This window comes from Engystomops pustulosus, unplaced genomic scaffold (assembly GCF_040894005.1).
Source record: "Engystomops pustulosus unplaced genomic scaffold, aEngPut4.maternal MAT_SCAFFOLD_143, whole genome shotgun sequence".
NCBI lineage: Eukaryota > Metazoa > Chordata > Amphibia > Anura > Leptodactylidae > Engystomops > Engystomops pustulosus.
Window position 1 is genome coordinate 70,980 of NW_027285023.1, and position 15,228 is coordinate 86,207.

The 15,228-nt window shown below is 36.5% G+C and overlaps 1 protein-coding gene across 1 annotated transcript in view; it reads left to right on the plus strand.

Moving 5' to 3' along the window:
• LOC140108523 (NACHT, LRR and PYD domains-containing protein 3-like) overlaps nucleotides 1-15,228 on the plus strand; it is a 96,890-nt gene that overhangs the window by 34,475 nt on the left and 47,187 nt on the right. The window contains exon 3 of the mRNA XM_072131805.1: nucleotides 7,847-8,010. Coding sequence (XP_071987906.1) covers nucleotides 7,847-8,010 — 164 coding nt within the window. The remainder of the gene's footprint in view (nucleotides 1-7,846; nucleotides 8,011-15,228) is intronic.

Genomic DNA, 15,228 nt, shown 5'->3' on the forward strand with positions numbered 1-15,228 from the left:
GTGTCTGCAGTGTATGTAATGTCTGTATTATCTGTACTAGTGTCTGCAGTGTATGTAATGTCTGTATTATCTGTTCTAGTGTCTGCAGTGTATGTAGTGTGTGTATTATCTGTACTAGTGTCTGCAGTGTCTGCAGTGTGTGTAATGTCTGTATTATCTGTACTAGAGTCTGCAGTGTATGTAATGTCTGTATTATCTGTACTAGTGTCTGCAGTGTATGTAATATCTGTATTATCTGTACTAGTGTCTGCAGTGTATGTAGTGTGTGTATTATCTGTACTAGGTTCTGTAGTGTATGTTAGGTCTGTATTATCTGTACTAGTGTCTGCAGTGTATGTAATGTCTGTATTATCTGTACTAGTGTCTGTAGTGTATGTAGTGTCTGTATTATCTGTACTAGTGTCTGCAGTGTATGTAATGTCTGTATTATCTGTACTAGTGTCTGCAGTGTCTGTAATGTCTGTATTATCTGTACTAGTGTCTGCAGTGTATGTAATGTGTGTATTATCTGTACTAGTGTCTGCAGTGTATGTAATGTCTGTATTGTCTGTACTAGTGTCTGCAGTGTATGTAGTGTCTGTATTATCTGTACTAGTTTCTGCACTGTATGTAATGTCTGTATTATCTGTACTAGTGTCTGCAGTGTATGTAATGTCTATATGATCTGTACTAGTGTCTGCAGTGTATCTAATGGCTGTATTATCTGTACTAGTGTCTGCAGTGTATCTTATGTCTGTATTATCTGTACTAGTGTCTGCAGTGTATGTAATGTCTGTATTATCTGTACTAGTGTCTGCAGTGTATCTAATGTCTGTATTATCTGTACTAGTGTCTGCAGTGTATGTAATGTCTGTATTATCTGTACTAGTGTCTGCAGTGTATGTAATGTCTGTATTATCTGTACTAGTGTCTGCAGTGTGTGTAATGTCTGTATTATCTGTACTAGTGTCTGCCGTGTATGTAGTGTCTGTATTATCTGTACTAGTGTCTGCAGTGTATGCAGTGTCTGTATTATCTGTACTAGTGTCTGCAGTGTATGTAATGTCTGTATTATCCGTACTAGTGTCTGCAGTGTATGTAATGTCTGTATTATCTGTACTAGTGTCTGCAGTGTATGTAATGTCTGTATTATCTGTACTAGTGTCTGCAGTGTATGTAATGTCTGTATTATCTGTACTAGTGTCTGCAGTGTATCTAATGTCTGTATTATCTGTACTAGTGTCTGCAGTGTATGTAATGTCTGTATTATCTGTACTAGTGTCTGCAGTGTATCTAATGTCTGTATTATCTGTACTAGTGTCTGCCGTGTATGTAGTGTCTGTTTTATCTGTACTAGTGTCTGCAGTGTATGTAGTGTCTGTATTATCTGTACTAGTGTCTGCAGTGTATGTAATGTCTGTATTATCTGTACTAGTGTCTGCAGTGTATGTAAAGTCTGTATTATGTGTACTAGTGTCTGCAGTGTATGTAATGTCTGTATTATCTGTACTAGTGTCTGCAGTGTATCTAATGTCTGTATTATCTGTACTAGTGTCTGCAGTGTATGTAATGTCTGTATTATCCGTACTAGTGTCTGCAGTGTATGTAATGTCTGTATTATCTGTACTAGTGTCTGCAGTGTATGTAATGTCTGTATTATCTGTACTAGTGTCTGCAGTGTATGTAATGTCTGTATTATCTGTACTAGTGTCTGCAGTGTATGTAATGTCTGTATTATCTGTACTAGTGTATGCAGTGTATGTAATGTCTGTATTATCTGTACTAGTGTCTGCAGTATATGTAAAATCTGTATTATCTGTACTAGTGTCTGCAGTGTATCTAATGTCTGTATTATTTGTACTAGTGTCTGCAGCGTATGTAATGTCTGTATTATCTGTACTAGTGTCTGCAGTGTATGTAATGTCTGTATTATCTGTACTAGTGTCTGCAGTGTATCTAATGTCTGTATTATCTGTACTAGTGTCTGCCGTGTATGTAGTGTCTGTATTATCTGTACTAGTGTCTGCAGTGTATGTAGTGTCTGTATTATCTGTACTAGTGTCTGCAGTGTATGTAATGTCTGTATTATCTGTACTAGTGTCTGCAGTGTATGTAAAGTCTGTATTATGTGTACTAGTGTCTGCAGTGTATGTAATGTCTGTATTATCTGTACTAGTGTCTGCAGTGTATCTAATGTCTGTATTATCTGTACTAGTGTCTGCAGTGTATCTAATGTCTGTATTATCTGTACTAGTGTCTGCAGTGTATGTAATGTCTGTATTATCTGTACTAGTGTCTGCAGTGTATCTAATGTCTGTATTATCTGTACTAGTGTCTGCAGTGTATGTAATGTCTGTATTATCCGTACTAGTGTCTGCAGTGTATGTAATGTCTGTATTATCTGTACTAGTGTCTGCAGTGTATGTAATGTCTGTATTATCTGTACTAGTGTCTGCAGTGTATGTAATGTCTGTATTATCTGTACTAGTGTCTGCAGTGTATGTAATGTCTGTATTATCTGTACTAGTGTCTGCAGTGTATCTAATGTCTGTATTATCTGTACTAGTGTATGCAGTGTATGTAATGTCTGTATTATCTGTACTAGTGTCTGCAGTGTATGTAATGTCTGTATTATCTGTACTAGTGTCTGCAGTGTATGTAATGTCTGTATTATCTGTACTAGTGTCTGCAGTGTATGTAATGTCTGTATTATCTGTACTAGTGTATGCAGTGTATGTAATGTCTGTATTATCTGTACTAGTGTCTGCAGTGTATGTAAAATCTGTATTATCTGTACTAGTGTCTGCAGTGTATCTAATGTCTGTATTATTTGTACTAGTGTCTGCAGCGTATGTAATGTCTGTATTATCTGTACTAGTGTCTGCAGTGTATGTAATGTCTGTATTATCTGTACTAGTGTCTGCAGTGTATCTAATGTCTGTATTATCTGTACTAGTGTCTGCAGTGTATCTAATGTCTGTATTATCTGTACTAGTGTCTGCCGTGTATGTAGTGTCTGTATTATCTGTACTAGTGTCTGCAGTGTATGTAGTGTCTGTATTATCTGTACTAGTGTCTGCAGTGTATGTAATGTCTGTATTATCTGTATTAGTGTCTGCAGTGTATGTAACGTCTGTATTATGTGTACTAGTGTCTGCAGTGTATGTAATGTCTGTATTATCTGTACTAGTGTCTGCAGTGTATGTAATGTCTGTATTATCCGTACTAGTGTCTGCAGTGTATGTAATGTCTGTATTATCTGTACTAGTGTCTGCAGAGTATCTAATGTCTGTATTATCTGTACTTGTGTCTGCAGTGTATGTAATGTCTGTATTATCTGTACTAGTGTCTGCAGTGTATGTAGTGTCTGTATTATCTGTACTAGTGTCTACAGTGTATGTAATGTCTGTATTATCTGTACTAGTGTATGCAGTGTGTGTAATGTCTGTATTATATGTTCTAGTGTCTGCAGAGCATCTAATGTCTGTATTATCTGTACTAGTGTCTGCAGTGTGTGTAATGTCTGTATTATATGTTCTAGTGTCTGCAGAGCATCTAATGTCTGTATTATCTGTACTAGTGTCTGTAGTGTATGTAGTGTCTGTATTATCTGTACTAGTGTCTACAGTGTATGTAATGTCTGTATTATCTGTACTAGTGTATGCAGTGTGTGTAATGTCTGTATTATATGTTCTAGTGTCTGCAGAGCATCTAATGTCTGTATTATCTGTACTAGTGTCTGCAGTGTATGTAATGTCTGTATTATCCGTACTAGTGTCTGCAGTGTATGTAATGTCTGTATTATCTGTACTAGTGTCTGCAGTGTATGTAATGTCTGTATTATCTGTACTAGTGTCTGCAGAGTATCTAATGTCTGTATTATCTGTACTAGTGTCTGTAGTGTATGTAGTGTCTGTATTATCTGTACTAGTGTATGCAGTGTGTGTAATGTCTGTATTATATGTTCTAGTGTCTGCAGAGCATCTAATGTCTGTATCATCTGTACTAGTGTCTGCAGTGTATGTAGTGTCTGTATTATATGTACTAGTGTCTGTAGTGTATGTAATGTCTGTATTATCTGTACTAGTGTCTGTAGTGTATGTAGTGTCTGTATTATCTGTACTAGTGTCTGCAGTGTATGTAATGTCTGTATGATCTGTACTAGTGTCTGCAGTGTATGTAATGTCTGTATTATATGTACTAGTGGGTGCAGTGTATGTAATGTCTGTATTATCTGTACTAGTGTCTGCAGGGTATGTAATGTGTGTATTATCTGTACTAGTGCCTGCAGTGTATGTAATGTCTGTATTATCTGTACTAGTGTCTGCAGTGTATGTAATGTCTGTATTATCTGTACTAGTGTATGCAGTGTATGTAATGTCTGTATTATCTGTACTAGTGTCTGCAGTGTATGTAATGTCTGTATTATTTGTACTAGTGTCTGCAGTGTCTGTAATGTCTGTATTGTCTGTACTAGTGTCTGCCTTGTATGTAATGTCTGTATTATCTGTACAAGTGTCTGTAGTGTATGTAATGTCTGTATTATCTGTACTAGTGTCTGCAGTGTATGTAATGTCTGTATTAGCTGTACTAGTGTCTGTAGTGTATGTAATGTCTGTATTTTCTGTACTAGTGTCTGCAGTGTATGTAATGTCTGTATTATCTGTACTAGTGTATGTAGTGTATGTAATGTCTGTATTATCTGTACTAGTGTCTGCAGTGTCTGTAATGTCTGTATTATATGCTCTAGTGTCTGCAGTGTCTGTAATGTCTGTATTATCTGTACTAGTGTCTGCAGTGTATGTAATGTATGTATTATCTGTACTAGTGTCTGCAGTGTATGTAATGTCTGTATTATCTGTACTAGTGACTGCAGTGTATGTAATGTCTGTATTATCTGTACTAGTGTCTGCAGTGTATGTAATGTCTGTATTATCTGTACTAGTGTCTGCAGTGTATCTAATGTCTGTATTATCTGTACTAGTGTCTGCAGTGTATGTAATGTCTGTATTATCTGTACTAGTGACTGCAGTGTATGTAATGTCTGTATTATCTGTACTAGTGTCTGCAGTGTATGTAATGTCTGTATTATCTGTACTAGTGTCTGCAGTGTATGTAATGTCTGTATTATCTGTACTAGTGACTGCAGTGTATGTAATGTCTGTATTATCTGTACTAGTGTCTGCAGTGTCTGTAATGGCTGTATTATCTGTACTAGTGTCTGCAGTGTATGTAATGTCTGTATTATCTGTACTAGTGTCTGCAGTGTATGTAGTGTCTGTATTATCTGTACTAGTGTCTGCAGTGTATGTAATGTCTGTATTATATGTACTAGTGTCTGTAGTGTATGTAATGTCTGTATTATCTATACTAGTGTATGCAGTGTATGTAATGTCTGTATTATCTGTACTAGTGTCTGTAGTGTATGTAATGTCTGTATTATCTGTACTAGTGTCTGCAGTGTATGTAATGTATCTATTATATGTACTAGTGTCTGCAGTGTATGTAATGTCTGTATTATCTGTACTAGTGTCTGCAGTGTATGTAGTGTCTGTATTATCTGTACTAGTGTCTGCAGTATATGTAATGTCTGTATTATATGTTCTAGTGTCTGCAGTGTATGTAATGTCTGTATTATCTGTACTAGTGTCTGCAGTGTATATAATGTCTGTATTATCTGTACTAGTGTCTGTAGTGTATGTAATGTCTGTATTATCTGTACTAGTGTCTGTAGTGTATGTAATGTCTGTATTATATGTACTAGTGTCTGCAGTGTATGTAATGTCTGTATTATCTGTACTAGTGTCTGCAGTGTCTGTAATGTCTGTATTATCTGTACTAGTGTCTGCAGTGTATGTAATGTCTGTATTATCTGTACTATTGTCTGCAGTGTATGTAATGTCTGTATTATCTGTACTAGAGTCTGCAGTGTATGTAATGTCTGTATTATCTGTACTAGTGTCTGCAGTGTATGTAATGTCTGTATTATCTGTACTAGTGTCTGCAGTGTATGTAATGTCTGTATTATCTGTACTAGTGTCTGCAGTGTATGTAATGTCTGTATTATCTGTACTAGTGTCTGCAGTGTATGTAATGTCTGTATTATCTGTACTAGTGTCTGCAGTGTATGTAGTGTCTGTATTATCTGTACTAGTGTCTGCAGAGTATGTAGTGTCTGTATTATATGTACTAGTGTCTGCAGTGTATGTAATGTCTGTATTATATGTACTAGTGTCTGCAGTGTATGTAATGTCTGTATTATATGTTCTAGTGTCTGCAGTGTCTGCCTGAGCTCTGCTGCTAGAAATGAGCTGTTCTTCACAGGGGCTCAGTTCTTTCTTCTCAGATAACGCCACCTTCGGGCTGGAGTGTTTTTGCGCCTGTTTTTGTGCCTAAATGAAAACGTTTCAAGTGATGAATATCATTAGGCGCAGCAAAACATCTGGATTGGTAAGATAGATGAGGGAAAGCTGCTTATTTTTGCTGCGCGGCTAGTTTGGCGTTTAGTCACAAAAATGCCGCAAAAACGGTGCGCCTGAATGAAAAGGCGCAAAAACAACAGAAAAAATGAGTGATACATGTGGCCCTATATGTATTATGTATTATATGTTTTATATATTTATGTATTATATGTATTATGTATTATGTAGTATATGTATTATGTATTATGTACAGACGGTCCCCTACTTAAGAACACTCGACTTACATACGACCCCTAGTTACAAATGGACCACTGGATATTGGTAATTTATTGTACTTTAGTCCTAGGCTATAATAAACAGCTATAACAGTTATCACAGGCGTCTGTAATGAAGCTTTATTGTTAATCCTGATTCTTATGACAACCCAACATTTTTAAAATCCAATTGTTACAGAGACCAAAAAAGTTCTGGCTGGGATTACAATGATAAAATACACAGTTCCGACTTACATACAAATTCAACTTAAGAACAAACCAACCTATTATATATTATATGTATTATATATTATATGTATTATATGTATTATGTATTATATGTATTATATATTATATGTATTATATGTATTATGTAGTATATGTATTATGTATTATGTATTATATGTATTATGTAGTATATGTATTATGTATTGGACATATACTGTTAGTCTCTGCATTCTAGCTCCTTTTATAACCTGCAATCCTGATTAATATCTATTGTTTCATTCATTTTCTTTGTTTTAATGTCTAAGTGCATATTCTGTAATTGAGGTCGTTGCATTGGCTGAATTTGGTCACGTGATTCCATACTATCGCCACATAACCTCAGGATCAGTGTGTGTTGTGTGGCCATGAATAAGGATATAGGGGCAGATTTACTTACCCGGACCAGTCGCGATCCCCCGTGGGCCTGCCGGGATTCACTAAGCTCGTGCGGCCGATATCCAGCATGTGTCGCTTCTTCCTGGTGCATGTAAGTGCTGATCTTGCGACACAAATCGTTTTTCAAATTCCGTGGTTTTTTACGAATCCGTCGGGTTGTCTGACAGCCACGCCCCCCTATTTCTGTCGCCTCCAAGCCTGCGCCGATGCGCCGCAATCCGATCACGTGCGGTAAAATCCCTGGGCAATTTGGCGCAAAACGGAAATATTCAGGAAACCTGACGACAGTGCGGCGTTCGGACCCTTAGTACATGAGCCCCATAGAGTTTATCCGGAAGGCGAGAGCTGCGAGCCTTACCTCTCCTGACTGCTCCGTGTCTATGTGTATGTACAATAAAGAATTTGTATTTTTACCCTACAAGTGGATTGTCGTATATAAGAGCCGGAGCCGGTGAGCGTTCTCCATCCACTGCTGTCATCCCTCTACATGTCCTGGAAGATTTCATCCTTGTGTCTCTTCTCTTCCAGATGCTGAGACCCAGAAGTTTTACCAGCGGCTTTGTCACTATCCACATCATGTCCTGAGGATTACGTATGAGTATTTCCAGGAGGATCTGCTCCAAATCATGGAGAACCTGAGTCTTCCATCACTTCTACATGAGCTGAGCTCCCGGAATATCCCAGGTCTGGAGGTGAGAGATACACTAGTACAGATAATACAGACATTACATACACTGCAGACACTAGTACAGATAATACAGACATTACAGACACTGCAGACACTAGTACAGATAATACAGACATTACATACACTGCAGACACTAGTACAGATAATACAGACATTACATACACTGCAGACACTAGTACAGATAATACAGACATTTTATACACTACAGACACTAGTACAGATAATACAGACATTACATACACTGCAGACACTAGTACAGATCATACAGGCATTACATACACTGCAGACACTAGTACAGATAATACAGACATTACATACACTACAGACACTAGTACAGATAATACAGACATTACATACACTGCAGACACTAGTACAGATAATACAGACATTACATACACTACAGACACTAGTACAGATAATACAGACATTACATACACTACAGACACTAGTACAGATAATACAGACATTACATACACTGCAGACACTAGTACAGATAATACAGACATTATATACACTGCAGACACTAGTACAGATAATACAGACATTACATACACTGCAGACACTAGCACAGATAATACAGACATTACATACACTGCAGACACTAGTACATATAATACAGACATTACATACACTACAGACACTAGTACATATAATACAGACATTACATACACTACAGACACTAGTACATATAATACAGACATTACATACACTGCAGACACTAGTACAGATAATACAGACATTACATACACTGCAGACACTAGTACATATAATACAGACATTACATACACTACAGACACTAGTACATATAATACAGACATTACATACACTGCAGACACTAGTACAGATAATACAGACATTACATACACTACAGACACTAGTACATATAATACAGACATTACATACACTGCAGACACTAGCACAGATAATACAGACATTACATACACTGCAGACACTAGTACTGATAATACAGACATTACATACACTGCAGACACTAGTACAGATAATACAGACATTACACACACTGCAGACACTAGTACAGATAATACAGACATTACATACACTGCAGACACCAGTACATATAATACAGACATTACATACACTGCAGACACTAGTACAGATAATACAGACATTACATACACTGCAGACACTAGTACAGATAATACAGACATTACATACACTGCAGACACTAGTACAGATAATACAGACATTACATACACTGCAGACACTAGTACTGATAATATAGACATTACATACACTGCAGACACTAGTACAGATAATATAGACATTACATACACTGCAGACACTAGTACAGATAATACAGACATTACATACACTGCAGACACTAGTACAGATAATACAGACATTACATACACTGCAGACACTAGTACAGATAATACAGACATTACATACACTGCAGACACTAGTACAGATAATACAGACACTGCAGACAGACAGACACTGCAGACACTGGTACAGATAATACAGACACTACATACACTGCAGACACTAGTACAGATAATAGAGACATTACATACACTACAGACACTAGTACAGATAATACAGACATTACACACACTGCAGACACTAGTACAGATAATACAGACATTACATACACTGCAGACACTGGTACAGATAATACAGACACTACATACAATGCAGACACTAGTACAGATAATAGAGACATTACATACACTACAGACACTAGTACAGATAATACAGACATTACAGACACTGCAGACACTAGTACAGATAATACAGACATTACATACACGGCATACACTAGTACAGATCATATAGACATTACATACACTGCAGACACTAGTACAGATAATACAGACATTACATACACTGCAGACACTAGTACAGATAATACAGACATTACATACACTGCAGACACTAGTACAGATAAAACAGACATTACAGACACTGCAGACACTAGTACAGATAATACAGACATTACATACACTGCATACACTAGTACAGATCATATAGACATTACATACACTGCAGACACTAGTACAGATAATACAGACATTACATACACTGCAGACACTAGTACAGATAATACAGACATTACATACACTGCAGACACTAGTACAGATAATACAGACATTACATACACTGCAGACACTAGTACAGATAATACAGACATTACATACACTGCAGACACTAGTACAGATAATACAGACATTACATACACTACAGACACTAGTACAGATAATACAGACATTACATACACTACAGACACTAGTACAGATAATACAGACATTACAGACACTGCAGACACTAGTACATATAATACAGACATTACATACACTGCATACACTAGTACAGATCATATAGACATTACATACACTGCAGACACTAGTACAGATAATACAGACATTACATACACTGCAGACACTAGTACATATAATACAGACATTACATACAATGCAGACACTAGTACATATAATACAGACATTACATACACTGCAGACACTAGTACAGATAATACAGACATTACATACACTGCAGACACTAGTACAGATAATACAGACACTACATACACTGCAGACACTAGTACAGATAATACAGACATTACATACACTGCAGACACTAGTACAGATAATACAGACATTAGATACTTTGCAGACACTAGTACAGATAATACAGACATTACATACACTGCAGACACTAGTACAGATAATACAGACTTTACATACACTGCAGACACTAGTACAGATAATACAGACACTACATACACTGCAGACACTAGTACAGATAATACAGACATTACAGACACTGCAGACACTAGTACAGATAATACAGACATTACATATACTGCAGACACTAGTACAAATCATACAGACATTACATACACTGCAGACACTAGTACAAATCATACAGACATTACATACACTGCAGATACTAGTACAGATAAAACAGACATTACATACACTGCAGACACTAGTACAGATAATACAGACATTACATACACTGCAGACACTAGTACAGATAATACAGACATTACATACACTGCAGACACTAGTACAAATTATACAGACATTACATACCCTGCAGACACAAGTACAGATAAAACAGACATTACATACACTGCAGACACTAGTACAGATAATACACACATTACATACACTGCAGACACTAGTACAGATAATACAGACACTACATACACTGCAGACACTAGTACAGATAATGCAGACACTACATACACTGCAGACACTAGTACAGATAATACAGACATTAGATACTCTGCAGACACTAGAACATATAATACAGACATAAGATGCTCTGCAGACACTAGAACATATAATACAGACATTACACACACTGCAGACACTAGTACAGATAATACAGACATTACATACACTACAGACACTAGTACAGATAATACAGACATTACATACACTGCAGACACTAGTACAGATAATACAGACATTACAGACACTGCAGACACTAGTACAGATAATACAGACACTACATACACTGCAGACACTAGTACAGATAATACAGACATTACATACACTGCAGACACTAGTAAAGATAATACAGACTTTACATACACTGCAGACACTAGTACAAATCATACAGACATTACATACACTGCAGACACTAGTACACATAAAACAGACATTACATACACTGCAGACACTAGTACAGATAATACAAACATTACATACACTGCAGACACTAGTACAGATAATACAGACAATACATACACTGCAGACACTAGTACAGATAATACAGACAATACATACACTGCAGACACTAGTACAGATAATACAGACAATACACACACTGCAGACACTAGTACAGATAATACAGACATTACAGACACTGCAGACACTAGTACAGATAATACAGACATTACATATACTGCAGACACTAGTACAAATCATACAAACATTACATACACTGCAGACACTAGTACAAATCATACAGACATTACATACACTGCAGACACTAGTACAGATAAAACAGACATTACATACACTGCAGACACTAGTACAGATAATACAGACATTACATACACTGCAGACACTAGTACAGATAATACAGACATTACATACACTGCAGACACTAGTACAAATCATACAGACATTACATACCCTGCAGACACAAGTACAGATAAAACAGACATTACATACACTGCAGACACTAGTACAGATAATACACACATTACATACACTGCAGACACTAGTACAGATAATACAGACACTACATACACTGCAGACACTAGTACAGATAATGCAGACACTACATACACTGCAGACACTAGTACAGATAATACAGACATTAGATACTCTGCAGACACTAGAACATATAATACAGACATTAGATACTCTGCAGACACTAGAACATATAATACAGACATAAGATGCTCTGCAGACACTAGAACATATAATACAGACTTTACACACACTGCAGACACTAGTACAGATAATACAGACATTACATACACTACAGACACTAGTACAGATAATACAGACATTACATACACTGCAGACACTAGTACAGATAATACAGACATTACAGACACTGCAGACACTAGTACAGATAATACAGACACTACATACACTGCAGACACTAGTACAGATAATACAGACATTACATACACTGCAGACACTAGTACAGATAATACAGACTTTACATACACTGCAGACACTAGTACAAATCATACAGACATTACATACACTGCAGACACTAGTACACATAAAACAGACATTACATACACTGCAGACACTAGTACAGATAATACACACATTACATACACTGCAGACACTAGTACAGATAATACAGACACTACATACACTGCAGACACTAGTACAGATAATACAGACACTACATACACTGCAGACACTAGTACAGATAATACAGACATTAGATACACTGCAGACACTAGTACAGATAATACAGACATTACATACACTGCAGACACTAGTACAGATAATACACACATTACATACACTGCAGACACTAGTACAGATAATACAGACATTACATATACTGCAGACACTAGAACATATAATACAGACATTAGTTACTCTGCAGACACTAGAACATATAATACAGACATTAGATGCTCTGCAGACACTAGAACATATAATACAGACATTACACACACTGCAGACACTAGTACAGATAATGCAGACATTACACACACTGCAGACACTAGTACAGATAATACAGACATTACATACACTACAGACACTAGTACAGATAATACAGACATTACATACACTGCAGACACTAGAACAGATAATACAGACATTACATACACTACAGACACTAGTACAGATAATACAGACATTACATACACTGCAGACACTAGTACAGATAATACAGACATTACATACACTGCAGACACTAGTACAGATAATACAGACATTACATACACTGCAGACACTAGTACAGATAATACAGACATTACATACACTGCAGACACTAGTACATATAATACAGACATTACATACACTGCAGACACTAGTACAGATAATACACACACTACAGACACTGCAGACACTAGTACAGATAATACAGACATTACATACACTGCAGACACTAGTACAGATAATACAGACATTACATACACTGCAGACACTAGTACAGATAATACAGACATTACATACACTGCAGACACTAGTACAGATAATACAGACATTACATACACTACAGACACTAGTACAGATAATACAGACATTGCAGACACTGCAGACACTAGTACAGATAATACAGACATTACATACACTGCAGACACAAGTACAGATAATACAGACATTACATACACTGCAGACACTAGTACAGATCATACAGACATTACATACACTGCAGACACTAGTACAGATAATATAGACATTACATACACTGCAGACACTAGTACAGATAATACAGATTTTACATACACTGCAGACACTAGTACAGATAATACAGACATTACATACACTACAGACACTAGTACAGATAATACAGACACTACATACACTGCAGACACTAGTACAGATTATACAGACATTACATACACTGCATACACTAGTACAGATCATATAGACATTACAGACACTGCAGACACTAGTACAGATAATACAGACATTACATACACTGCATACACTAGTACAGATCATATAGACATTACATACACTGCAGACACTAGTACAGATAATACAGACATTACATACACTGCAGACACTAGTACAAATCATACAGACATTACATACACTGCAGACACTAGTACACATAAAACAGACATTACATACACTGCAGACACTAGTACAGATAATACACACATTACATACACTGCAGACACTAGTACAGATAATACAGACACTACATACACTGCAGGCACTAGTACAGATAATACAGACACTACATACACTGCAGACACTAGTACAGATAATACAGACATTAGATACTCTGCAGACACTAGAACATATAATACAGACATTAGTTACTCTGCAGACACTAGAACATATAATACAGACATTAGATGCTCTGCAGACACTAGAACATATAATACAGACATTACACACACTGCAGACACTAGTACAGATAATACAGACATTACACACACTGCAGACACTAGTACAGATAATACAGACATTACATACACTACAGACACTAGTACAGATAATACAGACATTACATACACTGCAGACACTAGAACAGATAATACAGACATTACATACACTACAGACACTAGTACAGATAATACAGACATTACATACACTGCAGACACTAGTACAGATAATACAGACATTACATACACTGCAGACACTAGTACAGATAATACAGACATTACATACACTGCAGACACTAGTACAGATAATACAGACATTACATACACTGCAGACACTAGTACATATAATACAGACATTACATACAATGCAGACACTAGTACAGATAATACAGACATTACATACACTGCAGACACTAGTACAGATAATACACACACTACAGACACTGCAGACACTAGTACAGATAATACAGACATTACATACACTGCAGACACTAGTACAGATAATACAGACATTACATACACTGCAGACACTAGTACAGATAATACAGACATTACATACACTGCAGACACTAGTACAGATAATACAGACATTACATACACTACAGACACTAGTACAGATAATACAGACATTACAGACACTGCAGACACTAGTACAGATAATACAGACATTACATACACTGCAGACACTAGTACAGATAATACAGACAT